Below are 22085 nucleotides of genomic sequence, written 5' to 3'. Positions count from 1 at the left end.
ACACACACACACACACATACACACACACGCACACATACACACACACGCACAGGCGTGCGTGCAATCCCAGGGGTTCACAGACTGCCCCCCACCAGTCGAAGCACCTCCACAAACCCCACATTCTGAGTCCCCGTCCTGGATTGTGGGTAATGTGTGGGCAGGACTGTTGGACTCACCTCCAGCTCACAGCACAACAATGGCATGCAGTAGCTGTTTACTATGTGCCTATATCAACAAATCAACAGATACCGACTTCTTGGATGAAGGAAAGGACAGCTGGGGGGACCACGCGCTGGATCAAGTGAGAGTCACGGGAAGGGAATGCAGGGTGAGGTGGGGGCTGCCCCTCTGGTAACCATGTCCCATGGCTCCCGCTGCCCCGTGAGAAAGCACGAGGAGTTTTAGGGCAGGAAGGCCCTTGTGATCCTGCCCCAGTTGCCCATTTTGCTTCACTTTACAACCATGTGTGTTGGTTCAGCCCTAGAGGCTGCCAGCAGCTCTCGCCAAACATTTACTTATTCTAACATTTACCGAGATGTTTTAGGCACTGGGGATACAACCGTCAGCAAAACAGGCCCTGCCATCGTAGGGCTGACAGCGGCTCTTGCTTCCAGACTTTTTTTTTTCTTTTTGAGACGAAGTCTTGCTCTTGTTGCCCAGGCTGGAGTGCAGTGGTGCAATCTCAGCTCACTGTAACCTCTGCCTCCCGGGTTCAGGCAATTCTCCTGCCTCAGCCTCCCGAGTAGCTGGGATTACAGGCGCCCGCCACCGGGCGTGGCTAACTATTATATATATTTTTTTAATAGAGATGGGATTTCACCATGTTGGCCAGGTTGGTCTCAAACTCCTGACCTCAAGTGATCCACCTGCCTCGGCCTCTGAAAGTTCTGGGATTACAGGCATGAGTCACTGTGCCCAGCCATACCCGGCATTATTCAACAGTCCTCCTTGTCTGCTGGCCTCGTGGTCTGGGAGCCCATAGACACAGGGTTCTTTCTCATGTGCCTGGCATCCTTGGACCCCGGTGCAGTGCCTGGCAGATAGCTGTGCGTAGACTGAAGGAATGAACAGGATGGATGGACTTTGCTGGGGCCGGGGGTACCAATGGAGAGGCAGGAGGTGAGTTGGGGCTGGGGCTGAGGTGGGTCTGAAAACGCCCCTGAGGAGGGCAGAGGGTGTGGGCTAGGTTCCCTCTTCCCGGTTCCCATGTAAGATCTGATTGCCTTGGGCAACAATAGCCACAGGCTTGTGGGGAGGAGGAGGATGGGGAGGGGTGATGGGGAATAGGGTTTGCTTCCTGGTGCGGGGTTTCTAACCGCTTCCACCTCACCCTGGGGTTCCAGTCAGGGGCACCACTCCCCTGAAGTGACTCAAGCCTTGTCGAGTAGGAGGGGCGAAGGGGAGGAGGGTGATGCAGACCACCCAAGTCAGGCCCTGGGGCTGGGGGACACTGAGCTCTTACCTCCCTGGGTGGTGACTCCTATCACCAGTTCCACAGGAGGGGCTGAGACACGGCCTGTCCTGCGCTCGGACCCCAAGACACGCTCAGAGAGAGTAAACGGTCTGCCTGAATCACACAGCAGGGTCAGGGCTTGACTCATAGACTACGTTTTCATTCCCAGGCAGCACCTGCCCAGCTCTACGGGGCCAAGGAGGGGGAGAGGGCTTCTCTGAGGGTCCCCTCCTAAGGGAGGGGCAAGCCAGGCTTGCCTGTGAGGGCACCACCCCACTTGGAGATGAGCAGGGGCCTGGCCCAGCTGCCCAGCTGTGAGGACAGAGGGTACTAGTGGAAGCAGGAACAGGACGGAAGGCTGGTAGGAGGAAATTCATCACCTCTCCTCTCCCACCCCTACCGTCCCAACCGTATGACCGACACCCACTACCCAGCTCCTTCACTACTAGGGATGCCTCTCTCCTTCGGCTGCCAGCCTTAAGGAGGGGAAAGGAGAGAGAGAGAGGGAGGACACAGACTGCGGGGGACCCTGTCCTCAGGCATGCGGGAACTGTAAAAATAGGAGGGGTGTTTGCGCCCAGTGTGACTCCCCTCCCCAGAACTACAGACCTCAGAGCCCAGAGGAGCCTCAGGCTGAACCTGTCTAATGATTCATTTTACAGGGATGTGGTGGAGGCCCAGAGAGGAGAGAGGCTTGCTCAAGGTCACACAGCACTGTGTCTGTTGAGCCTATGGAGTGTTTTCTTTGTACAAGGCACTCTTCCACGTGCTTCACACATACTAACTCCAGAATCCTCTGCACAACCCTATGAGGCAGGTGCGCTACTATAATCTTTATTCTACAGATGGGGACACTGAGGCACAGAGAGTTAAGGAGGTTGCCTGAGGTAACACATCCTGTGAGTGAGGCAGAGCTATCCGGGAGCCCAGGCAGCCTGGCTCCAGAGCCTCGTGCACAACCCCATGCTTTGTTGCCTCTAGCTGGAGTCACCAAGTAGGAGTCTTGGTCTCGCCTTGGCTTCTGCCTGCTGAGTGCCTTCAATTTGGTCTCTCATTATCTCTGTGCCTTTATTAATGCAATAATAATAATATTACTATTTGAATTTATCGAACCCTTTATGTGGTGCAGGCACTGTGGACTCACGCTTTTCTATATATTACTTCTCATAATAACCCTATAGAGTATCATACTCCCATCTGCAGATGAGGAAACAGGCCCAGAGAGGTTCATTAACTTGCTCAGGGACACACAGCTGATAAGAAACAGCCAGGCCATGACTCTGTCCTGCCCATACAGGGGCCAACCTGAATGAGGGATCCCAGGGTCAGTCGGTCCCAGGAAGGCTGCTCTGTCCAGCTTCTTTCTCCACTTTTGGTTTTGACCTCTTGTCGTCCATGCCCTTCACCGGACCCAGCAGCCCTGCGTGACCTCAGAAGCTGCCCGCCCCCACCCCCCCGGCCGGTGACCCTTAAACTCTTCTGCCCTCTTGACACGGCTTTTGCGTCATGTCAGAGAAGCCAGGATCCCCGCGCCCAGTCTGGGACACAGTTGGCAGCAGCTGCAGGAAGCAGGACCCACCCAGCATCTCGGGTGTCACTCACAAACCTCCCAGGCGTCCCTACCGGCAGGTGAGGAAACCTCACACACCACCCCACCCTCCTTCACCCCCTCGCTCCCTCACTCACACAGTCATTCGTTACTTCCTTTTTTTTCAAGCTGGGGTCTCACTTAGCCACCCAGGTGGAGTGCAGGGGCGCGATCATAGCTCACTGCAGCCTCCAACTCAGGCGATCAATCTTCCCACCTCAGCCTCCCAAGTAACTAGGACCATGGGTACACACACCTCTGGCTAGTTAGAAAAAAAACTTTTTTTTCTGGGGGTGGAGATGGGGTCTTGCTACGTTGCCCAGGCTGGTTTTGAACGCCTGCATCGGCCTCCCAAGTAGCTGGGATTGCAGGTGTGAGCCACTGTGACCTTGGGAGCTCACGGTCTGACTGGGGAGGTGAGAACAGCACCTGGCACCTGGCAAGTGTCAGGGAAACAGGGACAGGAAGAACCCCAGGAGTGGGAAAAGGGGCCACGCGGGGGTCTGAGAGGCTGCGAGGCAGAGGCAGGCTGGGAGCCGGGCTGTGAAGACTGGGCCAAGCCTTAGAGAGGTGTGAGGAAAGGGAAGGAAATAAGCATGTGCCGAGCCTTCTGTGCAGGGTTTCTCACCTGTGAGGCACATACATGAATGAGGCAGGTGGACAGACAACTTCTGTGACCTCAGGAGAGCCCTTCATCTCCCCGGGCTCAGTTTCCTCAGGCACAGAGACAACACTGCTGACCTCTTAGGTCGAAGATCAACCTTTGCGCAAACACGTGGACAGCAGAGAACACAGGGTGAGTGCTGTGAGGGCTGGGGAGGCCTTGTATCGCTCCTTCACCACTAGGGATGCCTCCCAAAGCATCCTTTCAGCCCTCACAGCCAGCCAAGGAAGGGGCTGCCGAGTGCTTATCCCCATTTCAGAGGGAAAAACTCGAACTCAGAGAGATTGACCTGCCCAGGGTCACACAGCTGATTGGAAGTGGGTCAGTTTGTCTCTCCAGAAGAGGAGGACCCGAGAACTGAAAGGAGAGAGAGGAAGGAGGATGAGGAAGAGAAAGGCGAGGGGATGGTCTCAAGACCTCCCAGCTGTCACAGCTCCCTGCTCAGACTGGCTTCCCTCCCCCTTCCCAGAAAGGAGGAGCCGGCTCTGAACTGCTGCCCCTCACACCTGTCCCCAGGCATCCTTCAACGGGAACATGCTGCTGTGGTCTCCAGCAGGGTGTGGCCTCCTGGGAGGGGCTGTTTGCTTCCGTGTGGGCCAGGTTCGGGGATGGCTTTATGGTGCCATCTGGAAGATGAGGCCTGGGCGGGCCTAGCTGGCATAGGGCCAGGACAGGGAAGGGGGCACCAGGCACAGTGGGGAGCTGCCCCCCCGCCCCGAGCTGTTGCTTAGCCCCCAGAGTAGTGTTGTGAGGGCTGGGGAGGTCTTGTATCCCCAGAGAAGGGCGGGGGCCTCAGTGAGCCTAAGTCCAACATAGTCTGACCCTGTGAAGCAGGAAGTAGCTCCATTTCATGGGTGAGAACACTGAGGCCCAGCAGATCAGCAAACTGCCCAAGTTCATACCTGGCCAGCAGGTATGAACTCAGGCCAGGTATAAGTGACATTACAGCCTATGTCCTACCCACTTCTCAGCACTGCCATACATGGGTAATGGGGGCAAAGGGCAGGTCTGGGGCAGAGGACCTAGCCCAGACACCCTGAAACCTGGAGCAGGGTCTCAACGTCCTTGGCACTCGGTTTCCTGTACTGTAAAAGGGGGATAATGTACTATAGCTTCTGGACAGATGAGAGAAAAGTGGAGATTGTATTTGTGCACACTCTCAGGATAGACAGTAGTCCCAGGGATGGATGTGAGGGTGTGAGAGAGGGCTGCTGGTTTTTATCATGGGGATATATGATACCCCCACAGCGCTCACTGCTGCCACAGGACAAAGTCCTCAGCTGACATCGATGACCCTTGGCTGCAGGATCCAACCCCAACCCCCCACAGCCACTGCCCCTTTCCCTGGGGCAGGGGCGGGGGGTTGAGCAATTTACCTCCCGTCTGAGTCTCAGTCTTCTCAAGGGTCAGGTGGGGATGAGCATTCTCTATAGACTGTCCATGTGAAGCTCCAGGGAGCTCCTGCCTGAGAACACGCACGGCCTGTGGAGGTGAGGCATTAATTCGTGATAACAGCATCAACACCTTCAACGGTGAGTTCATTCCATTTTCCTAAGGGCCTCAGAGGTACGGTGTCCAGAGACAAGGTCGGGAGCTGCAGGACTTGCAGAAGGAGAATTCGGGGAGCCGGCCAGTGTCCTTTCTTCCTCAGCACCCTGGGTGTCTTTCTCCACCAAGAAGGATGCTCAGGGCATAGCGGCTGTGCCCTGGTGGTGAAAGGGCTGTTCATCCCACATCATCGGTTTGGGTTTAGGGCTGGTTTCCCTCTAAGCCAGACAGCTGCCCGGAGGGCCTGTCCCAGGCACGGAATGTTGAGGGAGGGGGGCCCTACCTGCCTTCCCCAGTAGATCTTGGAGTTTACCACTCATCTGCACACCCAGGGCCCACCCAGACCACTAGGGAAAACTGTGAAGGGGGCCACAGTCCTGGACCCTTGGCATTTGCTGGGTCTCTGGACCCAGCAGCTCCTCTGAGCAATCCCAGTACTAGGGCAGGACTAGGGCAGGACTCCCCCACACCCTGGGATCTCTCCTCCCTTCTCCAGGCTTGGGTGAGGCCCCAGGCTGAGGGCCTCGGTCCCTGACATCTGGAGTGTTCCATCTGAGCTGTGATCTGAGGGGTCCTCCCCTGCTCCTTGAGGGTCTACAGCCCTGGGTTCCGGGCCCCTTTCCTGAGGGCTACCTTCAGTACACGTTTCCCGAGTGCTGACGGCGTGCCTGGTGCTCCCTAGCCACCTGCTTTCTCTCTCCCATGCTAAGCTGTTCATCTTCTTGGCACCAAGAGCCTGAAACAATCTTTAGGTTTGGTCTGTGTGCTGCCTGTCTCTCCCCCAACAGAATGTCAGCACCCTGGGGGCAGGGACTAGGCCTGGCTTGTTCGCTGTTGTCTTCAGCTGTGGGCAGTGCTGCCCCTCAAGTCAGCTTCCCAGAGAATCCACACCTGCTTCCGGTCCCTGCTGAGTGGGGAGGGTGGGGGCGGTAGCAAGGCCCCACCACTCCGCCCCCCTCTGATGGATACAATATGTCAGTGTTCTGAGTTCTCCACCCTCCTCCTTTTACCTGAGCAACCCTGGCGAGTTTCTGTTACTGGCAACCCCAGCAGGTTAGATACTGAGCTGCTGGCTCCCTACCTAGCTGGGGTGGGTTGAGGGTGGAAGGCCCCAGAGGTGGAGAAAACAGCATGAGTTTTATTTTTGTTTGTTTGTTTGAGATGGAGTCTTGAGTCTCGCTCTGTTGCCCAGGCTGGTGTGCAATGGTGCGATCTCAGCTCACTGCAACCTCCGTCTCCGGGGTTGAAGCTATTCTACCTCATCCTCCCGAGTAGCTGGGATTACAGGCATGCACCACCAAGGCCAGCTAATTTTGTATTTTTAATAGAGATGGGGTTTCTCCATGTTGGTCAGGCTGGTCGTGAACTCCCGACCTCAGGTGATCCACCTGCCTCTGCCTCCCAAAGTGTTGGGATTACAGGCGTGAGCCACGGTGCCCGGCCAGCATGCAGGTTTTTTTTTCACCAGAAACACATGCACTTTATTGAATGCCATTGTAGAAAAGTGTGTGAGGATAAAGGGCTGATACAGGACTGGGCTCTGGCGCAGGGCGAGGAATGGAAGGTGGAGTATGTGGGATTCAGGTCATGGGCAAAGCTCCTGGCCTGGATGATGCCTCCTGATCGATCGATAGGCTTGGAAGATCAACACTGGGATGACAATGAGCAGAATGCTCATGAGGAGGTCCACAATCAGGGCCCCGTTGTTCAGGCACTTGGCAGTGGAGGCATAGGCCTGGGCCCCAGTCAGGCCGCCAACCATCTTCCTGTCCCTAGACTTCATGGAGTAAGCAAATGCTATGAAGCCCAGGCAGCAGGGGTTCATGAAGAGGGGGCTGAACAGGGACCAGGCGACACGGTCGGGCACAGAGGTCTCGCTGCAGATGTGGATCACGGTGGACAGCGGGGGAGCAGGTTGTGGGGCGCCCTCAGCACAGCCACCTCGTGCTCCTCCTTGAGCATCTCATAGTTGGGGGGCTGGCCGTTGCTGACAGGGGAGAAGAAGGTTTGGACAGTGTGGTTCGTGGTGTCCAGCGAAGACTAGCGGTGGTCAGTTACTCGGATGGTTCTCAGTGGGCCCTCCCTTCCCCAGTAGTTTCGTTTTCTCAACAGTTTCCTCTTCGTGGCATTTGTCCAGCATGCAGTTTTTAAGATCAGAGATGGAAGAGTACAGGGCATGTGTAGGGAAGAGAGTGCTAGTTGCCTCCCCAGTATCTGTTTTCTTCTTTTATTTTTTAAAATTATTTTTTTAGAAATGGGGTCTTGCTCCATTAACTAGGCTGGAGTGCAGTGGCACCATCATGCCTCACTGCAGCCTCTTAAATCCTGGGCTCCAGTGAGTCTCCCGCCTCAGCCTCCTGAGTAGCTGGTACTACAGGCGTGTGTCATCCCGTCTGCTAATTTTTAATTTTTTTTTTTTTTTTTTTGAGATGGGAGTCTTGCTCATCACCCAGGCTGGAGTGCAGTGGCATGATCTCGGCTCACTGCAAGCTCCGCTTCCCGGGTTCACGCCATTCTCCTGTCTCAGCCTCCCGAGTAGCTGGGACTACAGGCGCCTGCCAACGTGCCTGGCTAATTTTTTTTTGTATTTTTAGCAGAAACGGGGTTTCACCGTCTTAGCCAGGATGGTCTCGATCTCCTGACCTTGTGATCCGCCCACCTCGGCCTCCCAAAGTGCTGGGATTACAGGCGTGAGCCACCATGCCCGGCCTAATTTTTAAATTTTTATTAGGGATGAGGTCTTGCTATGTTCCCCACGCTGGTCTCAAACTCCTGGATTCCAGTGATCCTCCCTCCTCAGCCTCCCAAATGCTAGGATTACAGGTGTCAGCCACCACACCCGGCCTCCTTTTATGGACACAATGATGACAGCATTTCTTGCAGATAGAAGGAACAAGTAGCCAAGTTCCGGCCCATGGGATATACATGGAAGTCATCAGATGGGGATTCGAAGGCAGTTCCTTACAAAGGGGGCTGATTCAGCCTTTCTTCTGTGTCTGGAACGGGGATGTGATATCTGGAGCTGTAGTGGCTGTCTTAAGGATGGAAGCCAGCCCTGTACATACCCTCAGACTTTACATCTAATGAGGGAAAAATAAATCCCTATCTTGTCTAAGCCACTATCGCTCAGGACCATGCTACTTGCTGCTGAATGCAATTCCCAAGTGACTCAAGAGGGTCTGTCAATATCTCCTTCTTTGCCCTCGCCTTTGCCAAGATGGTCTTAGGTGACCATTTCTCCTTAAGAGAGGCTTCTGAGAAGCAAACTGAACAAAGGGAAGGGAAGTGGCTGAGATATGGAGCCAACCCTGAGAGGAGGTCCAGAGTACTTAGGAGACAGGTCCTCCAGAGATGACCCAGGCCTCCCACTTAAGTGTCCAGAAAAGGTAGAGGGACCCCAGACTCAGCTCTCATCCACTATTCCCCTCAAAAATAAATTTGCAGGTGAACATGTAGCATACGAGGCACAATTAGATCTCCAGTAATGTTACTTATCCTCCCAAGTACACATAGCCAACATTTGAAAATGCTTGACTGGGCATGGTGGCTCATGCCTGTAATCCCAGCACTTTGGCAGGCCGAGGCAGGTGGACCACCCGAGGTCAGGAGTTTGAGACTGGCCTGGCCAACATAGCAAAATGCGGTCTCTACTAAAAATACAGAAATTAGCTGGGCGTGGTGGCATATGCCTGTAATCCCAGCTACTCGGGAGGCTGAAGCAGGAGAATCACTTGAACCCGGGAGGCAGAGGTTGCAGTGAGCCAAGATCGTGCCATTGCACTCCAGCCTGGGCGACAGAGCATGACTCCAGCTCAAAAAAAAAAAAAAAAAAGAAAAGAAAAGAAAAAAGAAAATGCTCAAATGTCCATAAACCATGCCAGAGTTTTCCTTATTGCCACCCTTGGGTTACAGCCCTGGACTGAGGCTGTGGTGGCCCTGGGGTGAAGGTGACCAGGCCAGAGGCATTACTATGGAACTGTCACGCCCTGTGACCAGACTACAGAAGTGGTCTGTGGCTCCCTATCTGTAGGAGATACCCCCACTGGTAAGGACAGGCCTGCAAGGACAGAGAGGGCTCAGGTGGACAGGGCAGTTCTTTACCTAAACCTCACATCATGTGGGTGAAGAGACAGCCCAGAGAGGGCGAATGGCTCCTTCAAAGTCACACAGCACTAAAGGCAGGACAGGTGCCAGAATCTGTACAAAATCCATAGTTGGCATCTGAATACAATGGACACCTATTTTGCTTTGTTCTGGCTGTTCTTCTTGCCTGAAATGCTCTTCTCCCAGATATCCACAATGATCGCTACCCTCGGCTGCTTCACACACCACCTCAAACATCACCTTTTCAGTGAGGACCTCCCTGACCTCTCATTTAAAGTTGCACTCCTGGCCAGATGTGGTGGCTCACTCCTGTAATCCCAGCACTTTGGGAGGCCGAGGTGGGAGGATTGCTTGAGGCTAAGAGTTGAAGAGCAATCTGGCCAACATAGTGAGACCCCAACTCTGTTTATTTTTTAAATTTTACTATTTTTTAAGATGGAGTCTTACTCTAATGTCCAGGCTGGAGTGCATTGGCGCAATCTCGGCTCACTACAACCTCCGCCTCCCGGGTTCAAGCGATTCTCCTGCCTCAGCCTCCCGAGTAGCTGGAATTACAGGTGCATGCCATCATGCTCAGCTAATTTTGTTATTTTTAGTAGAGATGGGGTTTCACCATGTTAGGCAGGCTGGTCTGGAACTCTTAACCTCCAATGATCTGCCCACCTTGGCCTCCCAAAGTGCTGGGATTACAGGCATGAGCCACCCACGACCAGCCCCTGACTCTATTTTTTAAAAAGGTAAAATAAATGATTAAAGTTGCACTCCCAACTCCCCTCTTCTTATCTCCTCTTGTTTCTCCCTATCATCTTTCGTCACCTGATTCACCATGTTTTACTGAACATCAGCTCCATGCTGCAGGGATTTTTTTGTCTGTTTCACTGCTGTATCCCTAGCACCTAGTGCACTACTGGGCACAAGGCAGGTTAAGTCCTCAATATATATTTATTAACAGAACAAATAAATATCAACCTTCGCCAATAGCGTTACCACGGGTGAAGGGCACAATGAAAATGCTTGAGTGGCTTCTTCTAGAGCAGAAGTGTCCCTGAACGCATAACCCATCCCCGTGGGCACACTGTGCTCTGTGTGCCCGTCGAGTCCTGTATCCGCTGCCCCAGAGCAGGAGCTGCAACCCCTGAGCTCACAGACCTTGCCGATCCTTTACGAACCAATACGCACCCTCAGAAGGGCACGGTTGACAAAACAGGTGCTGCTGTTAGGTTTCTATTCATTGTCAAATACTCAAAAGTAGCTATGAATTCTAAAAGAAAATCTGCTTAGAGAGGAACTAGCAAGACATCTTTGCTCAGGAGTGAGGCCTATAAGGAAAAATGGAATATCCCGCACTAAAAACTACAAACAACCCTTGTGTGAAAATGCTTCGTGATGTGCTGTTTCCTATCACAGAATGGAACCTGTGTTTTTGATTCCAAGGTTCGCAACACTCCACAAAGCTTAAATTTTCTCTGCTGCTTTCTTTGTAGAAAAAACAAAGGATGCTTTTCCAAGTCTTTGTGATCATGGCCCTCTACTACTATGAGGTATTTACTGGATGTTTATGTTATGTAGTGGTCTGAAGTCAGAGAGCTTCAGTCTGGCCACTTAGTGGGTGACCACGGGGCTGAGCATCAGTTTTTCTAACCTAATAAATGGGAATAACCGTGGCACTTACCTTATCAGAATAACAGCTTTTCTTGTGTGAGCTGTTGACCAGGAGGGCACACTCAGGAGCTGCTGGGGCTCTGGCATGCTCTAGATGCTCTAGATCTTGACCTGGGCAATGGTTATGCAGGGCGTGCATAGGAGAGAAGTCATCATGCTGAGCCTGTTTAAGTTCTGTGTTCTTTACTGTATGTAAATTATACCTCAATCACAAGGAAAAATTAGTTCTTACTTCTGGAGGTTGTGAAGATAGAATAGAAAGAATGTAAACTATGCCTGACTTATGGAAAAAGTTTCAAAATGACTCTACAGTGTGAATGTGTAGGCTTGTGTGTGGTTGGTGTGAAATTATGTGACCCTGTAGGTGTGATGTGTCTGCGTAGGAACTAAGGTAACGGTAATGAGTGTGCACCTGGGTGTCAGTATGTGGATGCACATGTATTGCATGTGCCTATGTCCCCATGTGAGCAGTGCACAGAACTGCACAGGTATGCTGGATTACATGCTTTGTGAATGGTTGTGTGCATGTGCAGGTATGTGGAGGCTTCTGTGCTCTGAATCCACATGTTCTACACAAGACAGAGCCTGAACCTCAAGACAGTGGCTCTAGGACCCAGCTGTGCTCCTTACATGAAGTAAAGTAGGGACTGGCTAGCAGCAGGGTGTGCTCCTCGCCTCCCCCTCACCCAGAAGGAAGCAGGAGACTGAAGGCCTGCATAAAGGTTCCCAGCGCCCCCTCCCTTCCCACAGCTGCAACTCCTCAAAGATGCAAATTACCCTCTCCTCCATGCAAACCAGTCCTGAGAGCCAAGGTTGCTTCCCCTCAGGCCCAACCACCACCACTATGATTGGACCCCACTGGACCCTAGCTGCCCAGCCTGGGGATGGGAGCCAGCTGGAGTCGGTTCCTGTTTCCCAACCAGTCACTGATGTTTTTCCCCCTGGGGTGCCTTGGCTCTCCCTGCTGGCTCAGGTGTTGTGGAGAAAGCCTGGGCTAGGAGTGGTCCACACAGACTGTGGGACTCTGGGGAAGGTAGTGCTGTCTCATCTTTGGGGATGCTCTGAATGGCGACTGTACCATCCCAAAGCACTGGGGCAAGGCCTGGCTCTCCCAGATCCTCCTGCCTGGCATATTTGCTGTGGGCCTCACTCACAGGACCCTTAGCCTGGATTCCCTATTGGTGCTCACTTTTCCCATCTCCTAGGTCCTATCTCCCCATCAGAAACATGTTTCTTCATCAGCCCTGGATGACGTAAATCACAGGACCCAGCAGGGGTTCAACACACACAGAGATTCCCTCCCAATCCACCCTGACAACTCCTGCAAACCCACCACCTCTCTGCAGGCATCCCCGACCCCAAGCTTTCATCTCCATGACCATGGGCCCCTAGTTAGAGTGTGCTCAACTGTCAGGAAGCTGAAATGTGTGGGGGAGAGGTGGGAGAAAGCAGAAGTGAAGAAGGCTGGGCATATTGGCACACTGTCTGTAATTCCAGTGCTTTAGGAGGCAGAGGTGGGAGGATCACTTCAAGCAAGGAATTCAACACTGGCCTGGTCAACATAATGAGATCCCATCTCCACAAAAAATGTTTAAAAACTAGCTGGGTGTAGTGGAGTGTGCCTGTGGTCTCAGTTACTTGGGACACTGATGTGGGAGGATTGCTTGAGCCAGGTGAGGCTGCAGTGAGCCGTTTGAGCTGTTTCATGCTGAGCTGTTTCATGCCGCTGCACTCCAGCCTGGGGTGACAGAGAAAGACTCTGTCTCACAAACAGAAGCGGGAAAGAAACAGCATGAAATCAAGAGGTGGCGGTGTCTGAAAGGTCTGGGTGCTATCTGACACCAGTAAATATCAGGTGCCCACCTGTGGCCCTGGCCTCCATTCCTGGCCCTGGCACTTACACAGGTCCTTGTGGACACCTGGATGGAGATGTGTTGGCCCCCGTACTCCTCTCAGAAGTGGTAAACCGCAGTGGTCAAAGCAGTTCTCAGGCATACGTTTTTGGGCTATCATTTTCACACACAGGTACATCTGTGACCCCCACCCCTCTCCAGGAGCCCCTGACACTGTCTGGGGTCTGAGCTGAGCCATTTGAGCTGGGGTGGGCAGTGTCCACCTCCAGAAATCAGGCCAGTCCTGCAGAAGGCAGGTCCCCCGTTTCTTCTTCATTCAACAAGTATGTATTGACAGCCCACCGTATGCTGTTGCTGAGTGCAGCCTCCTCTCCTTAAGAGTAAATCAGGGCTGGGCACGGTGGCTCACGCCTGTAATCTCAACACTGTGGGAGGCCAAGGCAGGTGGATCACGAGGTCAGGAGATCGAGACCATCCTGGCTAAGCATGGTGAAACCCTGTCTCTACTAAAAATACAAAAAATTAGCCGGGTGTTGCAGCGTGCGCCTGCAGTCCCAGCTACTTGGGAGGCTGAGGCAGGAGAATGGTGTGAACTCGGGAGGCAGTGAGCTGAGATCGGGCCACTGCACTCCAGCCTGGGGGACAGAGCGAGACTCCATCTCAAAAAAAAAAAAAGAATAAATCAGATCTCCTCAACCCTCTTCCAGGATGCTCCTTTCCTGCATCCCTGTATTCCAACTCCCACCCCAAACCAAGAAATATTCATAAAGCAAGGGTCTGCCTCAGATAAGAGCTGTGGTCCGGAGAGAGACCCCTGAACAGGCTATAGATTTTGTTGATTCTGCCTCCCACATGCCCAGTGTTCCAGTCCCCTCTCTTTGGGGGCCCAGGCCTTGACATCTCTGGCAGGTCATAATATAACAATGGTCACCCCATACTGGATACTTACCATGTACCAGGGATATGATGCTAAACATTTATAGGATGGTTTTAATTCTTATGACACTTCTGGGGTAGAAACTATCCTCATTTTACAGATAAGGACATTGAAGTTCTGAAGCCTACGTAAACTGACCACAGTTACATGGCTGATAAACAGCAGAGCCTAGATTCAGACTGACGCTCACCCACCTGGGTGGAGGGCAGAGGCAACGCTTGCCCTTGAGGGGTGGGAATTTGGGAAACTCTTGCAGGGGAGGCCAGGCCAGGGCAGTGTTCATCCTTTCCAGGAGAGGTCTGGGCCCCATGGCACCCTCTGCTGGCCATAAACACACCCCCACACCAGCTGAGGCGGCCATGTTCCTAGCACCCCAACGACCACTCACGCTCCCACAACGTGCATCAGCAGCCACAGCCTGAGACAAGGATTTCCTCACAGCTCGGCTGAAATTCCTCCCTGGCCCTTGCTGCCCCATGACTGAGGTGGGAATAAGGTGCAGAGGGGGATGCCTTGGCTGCTCAGAGGCACTGAGCCGTGGCACCCCAGCCCATCAGGGATCCAGGGTGTCTCGATTGTTGACCAGGGCAGGGGCTTGGTGCAGGTGAACGTGGCCCCTGCAGGGCTTCTTTTCTTAGGCCCCAAGGCAGACACAGTCCCCCTCTTTTCTCAGGCTTCTCCCTCACAGCCCAGCAGGAGGAATTTCTAGGATTTGGCTCCAGGGCCCCAGACTGGAGCTTGGGAGGAAGGACCACAGGAATTAAACTAGGCCCCACTGGGGCTGTGGTTCCACTCCTCCATGCCCTTGCAGCCTGGTTCCTGGGTGGGGTCACTCCTAGCCTGGACACCATCCATTCCCTCATCCACTCCATAACCGTCTGCTGTGACCAGCAGGGAGTGGGTGGGGGCACAAGAGTCTAAGGAAAAGGACAGAAAAGACATCAACTGCAGTCAACAGTGCTCTGAGTCTGAGAAGAGGTTTTCTTGGTCAGAGAAGATCCTTGCAGAAGGAATTGGGGCAAAAAGTAGGCTTTGAGGGAGCAACAGATGAGGTCCAATGTTTCACTCCTTTGATAACCTCAACCAGTGCTGAGGCTTTAAATTCCATTTCACTTTGAGGACTCCCCCACCCCACCTCTAAGCTGCAGCTTTGTATATCCACGCTGCCAGCCCGGCCCCTGCCTTGAATGCCTGCTGAGCATCTCACACTGCACAAGTCCAAAAAGAATTCCTGATTTCTCCCCTCAAGTCTGCTCCCCATGTGGTCCTGCCTCTTAGCTAACAGTAACTTGTCAATCTAGTAAGTAGATCTTAGTTGCTTGGGCCCAAATCTCAGGGGTTGTTTCTCTCTTTCTCTGCTCCTCTACATCTAACCCATCAGCAAATACTGTTGGCTCCACTTTCAGAACGTAATGAGGATCCAACCACTTCTCACCTCCTTCGCTGTCACTCCCCAGGAACCCACCTTACTAGTTTATTTGCGCCTACCCTTTCCTCCAGTTTATCCTCAACACAGCAGCCAGGGCGATTCCAGATGTGCTCCTCCCTCTGCTCACAAACCTGCAATGGCTCCCATCTCACCCAGGATGAAAGCCACGGCCACTTCAGTCACCTCAAGGCCCCACACCATCTGACCTCTTCAGCTGGCCCTACCCAGGACCTCTGCACCTGCGGTGCTCTGCCTGGAGGTTCGTTCCTACTCCAGGTATTCATAAGGCTTAGTCTCTGCGTGTTAGGTAAGGCTTCCCCAACTGTCCTGTATGAAATAGTTATCCTCTCTCCCTCAACAGAACTCCTATCCTTTTTCTCCATAGTACCTGTCACCTCCTGACATACTACATTTGTGTTCCTTGTCTGTCTACTCCAACTAGAACACAGCTCCATGACGGCAGGGTTTTTTCTTTTTTGGTTACTGCTATATCCCAAGCACCTGGAATAGTGCCTAGCACATAAATGATGTTCAATAAGTGAATGAGTTAACAAAGTGCCAAGGGGCAAGGGTGGCAGAACTCTCCCAGGCCGGGCTGGGGCAATAACTGGGAAGTCCCTATTCTCTAAGGCACTGATCTCCTTTCAGCCTCTCCAGTACACTGCCCTCTCCCATCTTCCTGTAGGCTGTTTCCTCCAGCTCTGTCCCACCCTCCCATTCTTCAGGTCTCAGATTCAGTGTCATTTCTTCAGAGAAGTCTCCCAGACACCCTTGGACTAAGTTAAGGTCTACTCCGTGCTCCCCAAGGCAGCTTTACTGCCACTTGTACAGGACTCCAGACACTTGGAGATGTTAGCTGCTCACAAACTGAGCACCAGGCTTATCTGCTCTTGATTGCCTCATCTGGACAGCTGTGGATTAAATTAGGTGATTCATATTCATAAATTGTTTAACAGGAATCGGCCAATAATGGTCAGGCAATATTGCCACAATTACAGTGGATACTCAGACATCTGTTGTTTGTGACAGAAGGGCAGCACACCAGAAATCATGATTAAGTCAAAAATCACAGCCTGAATCAACCCTGGGAAATGCTGGGGAACCACTGCTCACATTTTAAACATTACTGTTCCTGATGACTTCGGCTCCTTCAAGTCCTAGTGGGCCTGGCCAACATATCCCTGGCTAGTATCCCACAGGCTGGGTGGATTTTGGGGTGTGGGGTGGGGGCTGGACCTCCCGTGTGGTTGGACCAGCAGCATCCATGAGAGCTTGCTAGAAATGCGGCATCTTGCTCCCTTCCCTAAGACCTGTTAAATCAGAATCCGCATTTTCACACATTCAAGATTGGAAAGCATTTCCCCAGATCAGAGTGTCTCAGAACTAAGGGCTAAAAAGGATATATATATAGGTATTTTTTAAGTTTCAGGTTCTGGTTTCTATACTAATACATCTTCAGTCAGTCACGCTGACTGGCCAGAATCCATTCTCTGAACACCCTTGACCACCAAACTCACACATATTCTCTCCTATCTCTAAGCAGTCTTGCCTGCTCCTTTCTCATTTCCAAAATCTGGGGCTGCCATGAGTGCCCTCAGTACCTATCCTCTTGGCAACCAGACAGGGCTGGGCACCAGGTGATGTCAGGGAAATGGCTGGGTCACAGCAAGCAGGTGGCCTTCTCAGGAACCTGCGTGAGAAGAGCCTGAGGGAGGGACCTTCTCAGGAACAGGGTGGGAAACACCCTGATACAACCTGGGCTGAGGTACAGAGGAGACTTGAGCGTGCCTGTTTGCTCTGCCAGAAGGGCTGGGCCCAGACCACTGCAATTGCTTCCCTGCCATCTCCCAGACTCAGCTGAGAGCCCCCTCCCTGTCACCCAGCCCCCGTGGGAATGGCCCAGGCCAGGAGCTACCATCAAACTAGCTCCTTTCTCCCAGGGCCTAGTGACTCCTTGACAGGTTACAGCCCCAAAGACAAACAGATTCTGCCAAGCAAATAACTGTTCAGCAGTGGGGGTGTTGGGGAAGGCCTAGGAGTGGGTCTGAAGTTGCCAGAAGACCCAGGTGAAGTGGGGGGTGGGCTCCCCTGCAGAGAACAGCTGTGGACACCTGGAAGGAAGCAGGATGCAGGTACACTGTCACGGGTGAGGGCACTCACCCCAGGGGTCTCTGGGCCAGTCTCCCAGGCTATTTCACTCTGGGCTCTGTATCAGGGTGCTCCCTGAGAAAGAAGAGTCTTGCATTCAGGCCCTTGGGGCAGGGAACCAAACAATGCTTGCTGGCTGATCAGTGCTAACTTGGCTGGTATTTATTTGTGCTGGAGATCCAGTAGTGATCAACAGAGGCATGGCACCCTGGTGACCTACAGGTCATTTGGAGGCAGGTGCCTTACCTTCCTGGTCACTGGGCACCAGAAAGCACAGGAGATCCCATTATAAACCCAGGACTAATTTCCCAAACATATGATGAACCTCAGGGTCTCAGTTTTCCCATCTGCAAAAGGGAAAGGCCCAGAGACCAAACAGTACACATCACGGAGCCATTATGGGGCCACACAAGTTTACAGGAGGCTTGAGGGTTCAATAAAACTCACCAACACACATGAAAACAGCTTTTTTTTTTTTTTTTGGTGTGTGTGTTAATTTAATCATACAAATATTCATTTATACAATAAGGAAAAACCTCCTCATCTTTATCTCCTCCTAGGCACCATGAGGCCCCACCACAAACATCCAGCTGGCTTTCTACACACACCACTGTCCAGGTGGGAAGGGCAGCCACTGCTGCTCCTGCATTCACCCAAGGAAACAAAGGAAAGGTGCGGTGAGGTGGGGTGGGGTGGGGAATCAGCTTGCACTTCTGAGCCCTGGCAACCCTATCATCCTCTCCTGCTGGGCTCAGATTGAATTTGGGGAGGTATTTATTCTCATGCCCATTTCCCACCATGACCACCCTCAGGCCACACCAGCTGTTTGGTGAGGTTCTCTCCAGGCTGGAAGTAACTTTGATGGGCTTAAGGTTACAGCCAGTCCTTACGGGGGAGAGAAGGCTGACTGCTTCTTGCAGAAAAAACGCCCCAAATTCAACTGTCCTCATGGCAAAAAGAAAAAAGGCATGCACACGTGCACATCCATCCACACACACACACCTCACTCCATGCACACTGACAGATTCTTCCCAAGTCTGAACCCCTCTGTCTCCCCAACTGGGTTCAGACATCTAACCATGGTGTCTGCCTCACCTCCTGGGTGCCACACGCAGGTGGTCCTGCCCAGAGGTGGCCTGCCACTTGGTGAAGATTCTAAGAGGAGCAGGGACTATTGGGGCTGAGAGGTAGCCACTACCGCCCCACTAGGCAGGGGAGCAGAGAGGGGCTCTAGGCATTGCTCTGAACCCATACCAGTGAGGAGAGAGAGAATGAAAGATACTGATACCCTCCCTGGGCTGGGGAAGCCATGGGCCCCTCTGCCTGCACTCCATGACTTGCACTTCCTCTGGCCCTCTGCAAGGAGCTCACCTCACCTCCAAGGATGTGCACATAAATGGTTTGTTCTTGGGAAGGGAGACAAGGTGCTTGGGACGTTTAACTTGCCAAGTGTGGTTGCCTAGAAGCAAGAGGAAGAGCAAGACGACTCTGGCAGACCCAGACCCACTGATGGTGGCCCATGAAGCCCCTGCTGGGAAACTGGGAAGGGGCACCCAGTGTTGGGCAGATGAGGAAGTCAGGAAAGCAGGGGTTGTGAAGCCTCCCACAATCCTGCCAGGGACAGTGGAGATGTGCTGCTTCAAGGCTTCTAAGCAGTAAGAACAGCTGGGCATGCATGGGGTGCAGGGAGGCAGTGTCTCAGGAGACTGGTACCAGCAGCAGCAGTCTGGGCCTAATGAGGCCCTCAGACAAAAAGCCATCCTGAGGCCTGTGGCGCGGGCACCTGGCAGAGACTTCCCTCTGCTCTGCTAGGGAATGGAACACTCCCATGCACACAGGAAGTAGGTGCTCCAGAGTAAGCTCTAGTCGAGTCCCAGATCCAGCTGCGCCACGCTTCTCAGCAGGCTGGCTCCACCCACCCCTAGGGCTTCTCCAGTGGAATAAAGTTTATGCCCCCTTTTATTTTGGGGGTGGGGGGTGGGGAGGTGAAGAGGGAATTTCACACAAGCTTTTCTCCCACAATCAAGCTTTAAAAAAACAACAGTCTCAGAAGAGGATGAGGAGGAACAAACAACACACATTTTTTGGAACTCAGACACCCAGACAGAAACAGGCAGGCAGACCCTCACCCACACCCAGGCTATATGACTCCTTGCAGCCACTCATCACCTGGTCTCCCTGCCTGTCTCATACCCTCACCCACCACCCAGCTGGATGGGGGTGTGGTAACAGGCAGGTGACCCTGCAACAGCACCCTGGATCCATATCCCTGGCTCTCAAACCAACTAAGACTTGAGGGAAGGAGGGGGGTGAGAAGAGAAGAGGGACTTTGCATATTCTTGTATCTTTGGCAGACAGCTGTTCTAGCCTGGTTCAAGCTTCCCATGGAGATATCCACATCTCAACCTGCTCAGAATCCACAGGATGCCAGGGGGGCCACCTGCCTGAGTGAGCAGCCAGCCAATCAGCCTCTTGCTTCAGCTGGGCTGCCACTTGCCCACCTCCCAGCCAGTAACCTAGCATCCTGGCAGGGAGGCAGGGCTGTGGAGGTCCTCTCACTCCCATCTAAATGTGGTCTCCAAGATCAAGTAGTCATTGGCTGGCCCTTCCCCATGACAAATTCCCCTTTTGGGGCTGTATTTTCCAACCTCTACAGCTCAGCCTCCACTAACAGGTTGTGAAAATATCACAGAGGACAACTGAAGGGAAACAGGGAAAGGAGTTGTGTGACAACAGAGAAGCATGGGCCACCTTCAAGCTTGCCTGCTGCACACCTGCTGGCGAGTTGCATCAACACCCGTGCGTGCACACGTGGTGCATACGTATAACCAGCACAGAGGCACTGTTCCCAGAGCAAATGGGAAGCTACTGCATGAAGAATCCAAAAGAGCAGTAAGCATGATGGCATTTCTCTCTGCCAAGAGAAACATGGAAGAAAAGCAATCTGAATTGTTACAAGGGTGTGCAGAAGGACACCTCTCGGGCTTAGAAAATCCCACGTCACCCGAGATCTATCCTCAAGGCTTCCTCTCCTGGCCACACAGGGAAGTTTGGTCTTCAGAGAGGTTCTGATGCTAACAAGCCACAGGGTTGATGAATACAAATGTCAAAGGTGTAAATCAACAGAAGATTAAGAGAGAAGAGGAGGACAAGGGTGATAACTCATTGGCTGATGCCATTAAAAACAAATGGGGTCAGAGACTTCTGGAGTCATGTGGCATGGCAGATGTACTCCTGCAGCACTGATCCACAGAGTCCTCAAACATGCCACGCCAACTTTTCACCTGAATCTCTTCCAGAGCAAGCACTATTCTATAAAGAATATGTTACCCCTCATTTAAAAAAAGAAAAGTGGGGAAAGAGGGAAAAAAATTAACATGTGCTCAAAACTACAACCTCTCTGTAGGCAAAATAATTTTTGTTTAAAAAGATGGCTTTTTTCCCCCATTTTAAACTTTTTCCCCCTTCCCGAGTGACCTAATGACTTGTTAGACTGATGCCTATAACAAAACCCAAAGTGGCTGCATGGATTTCTTCTTGGTAGCCTCAACACCATTCCTGTGATTCAGCATTCACACATGCATACTGAGTTTACTCAAAACTAGTCTGTTCTGCTTCTTCCTCTTCTTCCCAGATGAGAGGGGGTCAGAGCCAGGGGTCTGTGCGATGTGGTCTGCAATCCAGAGGAACCCCTTGCCCTAACCCCCCAAAGTCAGGCCTTCTGTCTTTTGTTAATTTTTCTTCTTGCTGACACCCGTTTAAGACTGGCCGAAGGGGTAAGGCCCATGGAGCCCCTGGAAGAGAGTGAAGATAGTCAGTGATGGTAGACATGGCAGTGCAACTTGACAACCAAACCAAGTGCAAGAATCTCTGGTTCCCAGTGAGTCACAAGGAAGCCCCAATCCACAGACAAGGCCTGAGGGCCTTTGCCATACAAAACCTCAGCAGGTCAAAGATTAGTACATTTCAAGTTGCTAAGTTTCTCACTGAATCACACCATCCAAAGAGAGGGGACGGTAGAGAGATAACTCCCCAATCTTTCAGATGGTCGATCAGTCAGTGCCAACCTTCCTTCACCCAGGCCACAAAGCTTTCCTATTTTCTTCTTGACAAAAGTGTCTCAACCACTCTGCTAAAGATCCTTATATGCCATTCTATGCACCTTAACTTCAGATGTAAGGCTACCGCTAGCTAACAACACATGTATCAGCAAAAACACAGAAACAGCAACTATTTATTTAGCACCTAGGTCCCAGGCACAGTACTAGGGGCTAATCCTACATTGCCTTTAATCCTCACCTCTGCCCTAAAAGCCAGGTGAGTATTATAACACCCGTTTCACTGATACCCATTTTACTGCAGAGACTAAGACTTGTTCAAGGTCATGTGGTTACGCCAAGTGCGGTGGCTCACGCCTATAATCCCAGGACCTCGTAAGGCCAAGGTAGGAGGATCACTTGACCCCAGGAGCTCGAGACTAGCCTGGACAACGTAGTCAGAACCCATGCCTATAAAATTTTTTTAAAAAATTAGCCAAGCATGGTGGCACATGTCTATGGTCCCAGCTACTTGGGAGGCTGAGGTGGGAAGATCACTCGAACCTGGAAGGTCAAAGCTGCAATAAGCCATGATTACGCGACTGCACCACTCCAGGCTGGGCAACAGAGCGAAATCATGTCTCAGTTTTTTTTTTTTTTTT

General features: G+C 52.4%; 1 protein-coding gene and 1 pseudogene across 3 annotated transcripts in view; both read right to left on the bottom strand.

The window, feature by feature from the left end:
- Window positions 1–6716: 6716 nt before the first annotated feature.
- LOC105514269 lies at window positions 6717–16824 on the bottom strand (annotated as a pseudogene).
- A 1028-nt stretch (window positions 16825–17852) lies between these two features.
- Window positions 17853–22085, bottom strand: part of LOC105514202 (chromosome unknown open reading frame, human C6orf106) — a 127287-nt gene continuing 123054 nt past the window's right edge. For all 3 annotated transcript variants that reach the window (XM_011945410.1, XM_011945409.1, XM_011945411.1), the window contains one exon: window positions 17853–21180. In XM_011945410.1, the coding sequence (XP_011800800.1) occupies window positions 21145–21180 (36 nt within the window). In that variant the 3' untranslated portion in view covers window positions 17853–21144. The remainder of the gene's footprint in view (window positions 21181–22085) is intronic.

Source organism: Colobus angolensis, unplaced genomic scaffold, assembly GCF_000951035.1.
Source record: "Colobus angolensis palliatus isolate OR3802 unplaced genomic scaffold, Cang.pa_1.0 Scaffold24, whole genome shotgun sequence".
Lineage (NCBI taxonomy): Eukaryota > Metazoa > Chordata > Mammalia > Primates > Cercopithecidae > Colobus > Colobus angolensis.
This window is presented reverse-complemented; position numbering and strand designations above follow the sequence as displayed.